This window comes from Canis lupus, chromosome 4 (genome assembly GCF_048164855.1).
Source record: "Canis lupus baileyi chromosome 4, mCanLup2.hap1, whole genome shotgun sequence".
Classification (NCBI taxonomy): Eukaryota; Metazoa; Chordata; class Mammalia; order Carnivora; family Canidae; genus Canis; species Canis lupus.
In genome coordinates, this window is record NC_132841.1 from 1,224,959 (window position 1) to 1,232,871 (window position 7,913).

General features: G+C 35.8%; 1 protein-coding gene across 4 annotated transcripts in view; it reads right to left on the reverse strand.

Moving 5' to 3' along the window:
- Positions 1 to 670: 670 nt before the first annotated feature.
- Positions 671 to 7,913, reverse strand: part of ZNF25 (zinc finger protein 25) — a 34,812-nt gene continuing 27,569 nt past the window's right edge. For all 4 annotated transcript variants that reach the window (XM_072822917.1, XM_072822919.1, XM_072822918.1 and 1 more), the window contains 4 exons: positions 6,619 to 6,745; positions 6,225 to 6,320; positions 4,357 to 4,420; positions 671 to 3,906 (listed from right to left, as the gene is read on the reverse strand). In XM_072822917.1, coding sequence (XP_072679018.1) covers positions 2,856 to 3,906; positions 4,357 to 4,420; positions 6,225 to 6,320; positions 6,619 to 6,745 — 1,338 coding nt within the window. In that variant the 3' untranslated portion in view covers positions 671 to 2,855. The remainder of the gene's footprint in view (positions 3,907 to 4,356; positions 4,421 to 6,224; positions 6,321 to 6,618; positions 6,746 to 7,913) is intronic.

Here is a 7,913-nt window from a genome sequence, read left to right on the forward strand (position 1 = left end):
ATTTATTTATTCATGAGAGACAGACAGAGAGAGAGAGGCAGAAACATAGGCAGAGGGAGAAGCAGGCTCTATGCAGGGAGCCTGATGTGGGACTCTATCCTGGGACTCCAGGATCATGCCCTGGGGTGAAGGTGGCGCTAAACCACTGAGCTACCCAGGCTGCCCGCAAATTTGCTTTTATAGGAGGTTGAAATGAAAAAACTCTAAAGGCATAGTAGCTATAATCAAGATGGCATGTTCATGTCAGTGGTGGGTATAATATTGGTAACAATATTGTATTTGAGTATTCAGAAGTTATATAGATAAGAAACCAATTACTAAATATCACAGTAGGTGTTCATTAGTGGTAAACAGCAGAAAAATCAAGGCATGCTTAAGAAGCTGAGCATCTCAAAAGTTATCATTTGGAAGTCACAGACAACTAGTTGGCAGTGCAGCATTTGACAATCATATGAAGTTTAGGCAATAAAATCATTTTACTAGTGCTGTAATAATAGTAATGTAGATAACTAGTAATGTAGGTGATGGAGTTGGGTATTGTAAGGTTTTTGTTATTAGATTATGTTAAATATGATATACAGATCATCATGGGATAGTGAGAAAATTCTAAAATGATATGGGGAAACTGGCCATTGACTTGGAAAAAATATTTTAAGTAGGGACCAATTAATTTGTTTTAATTTACACAATGTTTATTTCCTACATGTACTGCTACATTCCATCAGAAAATGTTCCATTTTTTATGATAATTCAACAAACAAAACACATTTATTTGAAAAAAATTCTAATGTTTAGGCTTTTAACATATAAATACAATGTACAAAATAAATACACTGCACAAAAACCACCCACCCACAAATTGCTGTGTGCATTTCTCAAACACATAACCTATATAAAAGTACATCCTATACATTGTTCTGATGTTTTCAGCTCTAGGTAACAGAAAAATTTGACTTTGTAAAGTGCCAGCAGTAACTATTTTAGGCTCTCTGAGCCTTATGATCTGTGTTAGAACTACTCAACTCTGTTCTTTTAGTGCTAAAGGCAGCCTCAGGCAAAACAGAGACAGATGTTTTTTTTTTTTTTATTAGTTTTCTAATAAAATCTTATTTATGGGCATAAATTTGAATATAATTTTCGTAGGTCACAAAATAGTGTTTATTTTTTTCCATCTATTTAGAAATGTAAAACCATTCTTGGCTGTAGGCTACAAAAGTGGGCTTTGGGTCACATCTGAATATCTGAATCATTTGTTGGAAAATGCACAACCAAGCCAAACCAAGGCACTATAGCAATAAAGTGAGTGATCCATGTTGGTAGCCAACCTTTTTTTTCCAGCATAACTCAAGAAATACAAATTATAATTTTAATAGTATCTAACATATGCTTTACTTGTGTCTCAGACACTATTCTAAGTGCTCTAAAAATATTAACTCATTTATACCTCAAAGCAATCCTAATGTTATCACTTCTCTTTTATAGAAAAGGAAACAGAGGCACAGAGAGGTTAAGTGGCAGTCCCCAGGCTGGAATTTGAGCCTTGGCAGTAAGAGCCCAGAGTCCACACTTTTAACTACTACCATGTTGCTTCTACTATGAAGAAAAAAAGTAGTGATCAACATTCTTAAAACATTCATACAAAATTCTAATGCAGATAGCTCTGCAATCTGTTAAAACATCAACAGTAAGATAAGTATTACTTCTTTACATAGCATTATTTGTTTTTATTATAGAGTGTTTCCAGCTGTTTTTAAAAATAATTCTGGTCTTTTCTTATGAATAAATGTGTTCCTAACGTAAAATTTGGCTGACCATGAGACAGTTGAAAATTTTACAAAAACACATTTTGGTTCTTTCTGAAGGATTAGTTCAGTAACATCTACATTCATTTAAAAATGCCAGGAAATAGAAAAAGATGCATTACAATTTTAAAAGAACATCACACTTAAAATACACATAAGAGTAACAAGAGGAGTCAACGCTGAGATGTAATGTGAAATACCCTCACATACATGAAAACTACTGAACCAAGGCTACATATTTACCTGTGTACAATTATGGATGGGCTCTACATGCACATAAACATCCATAAGCTGTCTTGTAGTGCACTGACACACATTAGTTGTACATACTAAAGGATTCTTCACATGTTTGTGAGGATGTCCCCTGGTTTTCTCAATGTGTTTGTGCTTTTTTAAAAGCTTTAAATATCTAGACATTTGTAGGTTTCTTTAAAAAAATACTCCAGAAAACAAAGCCCCTCAGAATCCAGTTGCTACAACATGACTTCGGGTGTTACTCAGTATAGATTGTCTCTGAATTTTTGTTCGGAAACTTTCACATATTTGAAATGCCTACAAAGGTTCTATCCTGGCATCAGAGATCTGAAGTTCACTGAAACCTCAATTCTCAATAAAACCTTCTGTACCTGTTACAATCTGTGCCTTTGAGTGTTCCAAGTCCACATGGTGTAAAAAGTTTCTGAATGCTCAGGAAGGATACTGGTAGGAGCTTCTTATTTGTGAGCTTTTGGATGGTTGCCCTGACAGAAAATTTTCTGACATTGAATTTTTGTTATAGGATTTCTCTCATGTGATTTCTATGTTATGCAGTATAGTGTGACTTCTAAAACATTGGTCTCCCTCATGTTTTACTATTCGTTGGTTGTCTAAGACTTAGTGAAGTCTGACATATGGTAAAAATCTCTCCCTTATAAAGAATTCCTGTGTATTTCCTTTCTGTCAAGAAAGACTGAAATTTTTCTAGATAGATGATATTCCTAATTTTTTAGTCTTGTGTGAATTATCCAATTATTCTGAAGGATGACTGCCTAAAAAATTCCCACTTCATATTTATCAGCTTTTCCCCTCTGTGTGTGTCTTCTGATGTGCAGTAAGTTTTGATTTCTGAATAAAAGTTTTCCTACATTCCTGACATTCATAGGGTTTCTCCCCTGTGTGTTTTCTCTGATGTATGATAAAATGTGACTTCTGAGAGAAGGATTTCCCACATTCCTTACATTCATAAGGTTTCTCTCCCGTGTGTGTCCTTTGATGTAATCGGAGGACTGAATTCACAGAGAAAGATTTACCACATTCATGACATTCATAGGGCTTCTCCCCTGTGTGTTTTCTCTGATGTTTAGTGAGGTCTGATTTATAGTAAAAGTTTTTTCCACATTTATTACATTCAAAGGGTTTCTCCCCTGTGTGAGTTCGCTGATGTACTGTGAGGGCTGACTTCTGGTAGAAACATTTCCCACATTCCTTACATTCATAGGGCTTCTCTCCTGTGTGAGTTCTCTGATGAGTTTTGAGGTGTGAATTTCTGGAAAAGAATTTCCCACATTCCTTACATTTATAAGGTTTCTCCCCTGTATGTGTTCTCTGATGTACTGTGAGGTGTGATTTCTGGGAAAAGGATTTCCTACATTCTTTACATTCAAATGGTTTCTCCCCTGTGTGTGTTTTCTGATGTACCATGAGGTATGCCTTAACATAGAAGAACTTCCCACATTCGTTACACTCAAAGGGTTTCTCTCCTGTGTGTGTTTTCTGATGTTCTACAAGGTGTGGCTTCTGGTAGAAGGATTTCTCACACTGATTACATTCGTAGGGTTTCTCCCCTGCGTGAGTCCTCAAATGTCTACTAAGAGATGACAGGTGATAGAAAGTTTTCTTACATTCTTTACATTCATAGGTTTTCTCTCTGGTGTGAGTTTTCTGTTGTACTGAAAGATCTTCATTTCTAGAGCCAGATTTGTCACATTCCCTGGTTTTGTTCTTTGAATGAATATGCTGATGTATTACGAGGATAGACTTCTGACAGAAGGACTTCCCACATTCATTGCATTTATGGATTTTCTCTCTGGCATGAGTTTGCTGTTTTTTTGTGAGTTCTCCATTTCTAGAGAGAAATTTCCAAATTCAATAATGTCTAAGGCATTCTAGCTAAGAACCAATCTCTAGAGATTTTTCCCATATTGATTAGATTCATATTCCCCACTATGAATGTTCTCTGACAGACATTGTTGTTTAACATTTGGTAGAGGGAACGTTCCCTTGCATTGTATCCAGACTCTCTCAAATGCCTGAGATCTACTTTGTGTACCAAAGCCTCCCTTACTGTGTAACTCAGAAAAATTAAAAGGCTACTTTAAAGTTTGAATCTCTTGGTCCTAAATAAGATCTCCATTATGGAAGAGAGCTTTCCCATTTGCATTATATGTTTTGGAATTCACTTCAGTGTTAGTTTTCTCACATTTAATATTAACTAGTGCTTTCCCACTTCCAGTACTCCTATCAAGACTTTCTTATTACAAGGCTTCTAATCTTAAAACTGAAATCTTGGACTTGCCTTGAATTTTCGGTTCGGCTTTCCTGGTATCTTGCTCCTAGGTCATGAATTTTCCATAGGTCTTCTACAAAGGAATCCAAAATTTAATACCATATAAATCTTAATGTATTATTATGGTTGTAGAGTTGATTTTTAGGCTTCAGGTCAATCTCCCCAAATAAAGGACCTCTCAAATGCAAATTTCCTCTATCCTATTTGTTTAGAAAAAAACATAAACATTAAAAACTTCTGTAGCAGACCAGGGAAGAAACGTGGTTATAAACCAAGTACCTCTAACACTTTATAAAATGGCCTTAAAAACTCAGAGGAAATGTTAAGGAAAAAAAATGGGGAGCAGAGAACAAAAGATATTCAGAGTACTGCTGAACAAGACTCAGAATGCTGTAAGCCCATGACAGACAAGGAAAATTAGTAGACACTTGTGTTCACTGGAAATATCAGGAGAAGATGAAAGTGGATGAAAAGCTAACAGGTCTTTGTCAGCTGAGATCTAATTTGCTGGGATATTTTAGCAGACTATAAACTTCTACTTGATTTCCTCTGTATCCATAATGACAGTTTAAATGCTAATGCTTGGTGGAAGGGGAGAAGGGCGGGGGGTGGGAGTGAATGGGTGACGGGCACTGGGGGTTATTCTGTATGTTAGTAAATTGAACACCAATAAAAAATAAATTAAAAAAAATAAATAAATGCTAATGCTAAAGTGATTTTGTGAGAACATCAGTTTCCCGGTCAATGGAAGAAGAGTTCTACACTTTGGGCTCTCACTCTCCATCTAGCTGGCTTAATTTTCACTGGGACAGTAGATTCAGGAATGCATATATGCAAAAGGAAAGATGACTAAAATGCATAGTGCAAGCCATCATAAAACAGGATGAACTCCCCTTTGCAGCAGAGATTTTCAAGCCTGACCACCAAATACTGCATGTCCAAAGCAGTGCTATCCACCACTCAACACCAGTCTTACTCTGCTTTCATAGTTTAGTTCCCACATCACTGCTTCTATTTACTGCATACGGACTTGTACAAGGCTCACTGGGACACAGAGGAAACGAGATCCTGTGTGTCTGTGGTCTTAAGAAAGGATGAGCCCTTGCAGGAGTTACAGAGAAGAAGACTGCCTGTCTCTTGTTAATGCACATTGTCTTTCAACAAATATCTAGTGTACAACTAATAAGTACTGGCATTGTTCCTGGTCCTGGCAACATTTAAGTGGACAAGTCAGAAATAAAGAAAGCATTTAAGGAAGCAGATCATCCTAGTTGCTTTTTGGTTTGTTTTTAGTTTTTTAAATCTTAGTGTTAACAACGCTCCATGTAAGGTATGGTAGATTTTAGAAGGGATAATTAGTACTTTGTGTGAAAGACAGACCTTATCTAAAAGGAAGTACCAACTCTGAAATAATATAATTGATGAAACGCATAAAGATTTATAATCTGAATTTAGAGTTTAAAGAGAGAATAAGAAGTTAATAAAACTGGTGCTGAGACATTGTTAGTAAAGGGAGAGAAAAGGCATTTGGAGAAAAATTTATCAGCAGATTTAAGATTTAACACTTTTAAGATTATAGTGTTCTAGAATTCCCAATATCTGTAATTCTAGAAAATAGACAAAAATTGAAGAAAAGGTTAGGTAGAGGTTAGATATTCTATACAGGAAAGAAAAGTAACTATTTTTAAAAGTCTGGAACTTATTAGAAGGAACTTCTGTGGAAAAATTAAAACTCAAAGTGTGATTTATGTTGCTTGCATATGCTCATCAAGTGTCCTTGGTCATTTCCAGAAGTATCCAGCATTTGAATATATTTCTGAAGGCAAAAGGCATCAACCACCTCACTAGCAACAGAGGCCACATAGGTCCTCACTCACCTGGGGAATTCCAATGTGGAAATTCTACTTCCAGTATCCACGGTTGTTTTCCTTGCTTCAGCTTGAAGACTGCATTCGGCTTATTCACATGGTAACCTATTCATGGAAAAGTATATAATATAGATTACTTGGAATTTAGGGACTCTGAAGGATAAGGAAGTACCATTTTAGGAGAACAATAAAGGTCCCACTTAGGCTTGGCATATTTAGATTTAGATTTTTTTCAGTGGGGAGGGTTGGGACACAAATATTTTTTTCTCATACCCAAAATGGATTCATCAACCTTGACCTCAGAAACAAAGCTAATATTTTGCAGTCCTGCAGAGACCTTTCCCAGCAACTGGGAAAGGAAATGCAAAGTACTGGTAGTTACATATGGGGAAGTTTTTCTCACCCACTGAGATTAGGTGACCATAGTTCTCTTGCATCACTTCCCTGTATAAGGTCCTCTGAGCAGCGTTCAGTAACTGCCACTCTTCCCGGGTAAATTCCACAATGACATCCTTGAATGTTACTGGTCCCTGTAACAACATATTTCAGTTCAAACTGAAGTAATCAGAGTAGAGTACTGCGAAAAAATTCACATAAACTAGCTGGTAACAGTGCCAACTATAAAGTTTCCTCTAGAAACTTAACATACTTTGCTACATAGATGAAACATTTAATGTGTATTTACTGAGACGCCACCCATGCCTGGAACTCTTGTTGGAGATACAAAGATGAATGAAAGCAATTATTCCTGCTGTCAAAGAGCTTACAGTCTGACAAGGAGGCAAAGATGTAAATGTATGAATGTAATATGTATAGCTGGTACTCTGACAGTATCTTGTATGTATAAGATACAAGATGGTCACAATGAGGATGGGTATTTGCATTGTGTATTATCAAGTCAGATTTTATTAGGTAAAATAACGAACTTGTGGAATAAAGAAAAGAGAATTGGCAAAGGCCTTGATGGTGACAAACTGCAAATTTAGGAAAATAACAAATAAGACAGCATACTATGGGAATAGGAAAAATTAGTTAGAAGGCGATACACATCAGTCAGGTAAAAGAACATGGAATAATTCTGAATGTGACTGTAGGCCATAAAATACAGATTTTGCATACTTAATTGGTACCTGCTTATTAATATATATTTATAATTATTTATTAAAAATTGACACGTTTTGTTTTTCTGCTTATAAGAAAGAAAAATATAAATAGATATTCTATTTCACACTATTGTTACACTTTGTGGGCTGTCCTGCACATCTTTGGGATGGTCACCCATTCACTCTGTACAGGGAGCCACTGAAGAAACAGATGTTAAGTACTAGAGTTACAGGAGTAGACTGGTAGTTTAGTGTTTTGAAAATTAAGTAAATTAAGAGGCATGTGTGAACGATAAACATTTAAAATAGCAGGAGTGGGGACAAGAAACAACTTCACTGGAATTGAATAATTACTGAGAGAAGACGGAGGTTAACTCCCACAGTATCTATATAGTTTGATAATAGCTAGAACCATAATGCTAATTATTTTCAGTCTCTCATTTTTGTTGACAGGACTATATAAGACTGAAATTTCCTCCAATCATTGCTTTGCTTATATTCTATAGAATCTGGAATATAATGGGAAAACTTGAAGAATTCCTTTGCTGAATATAAATTCTTGCTTCATACTTTTTTCTTGAAAACATTGTCCTGC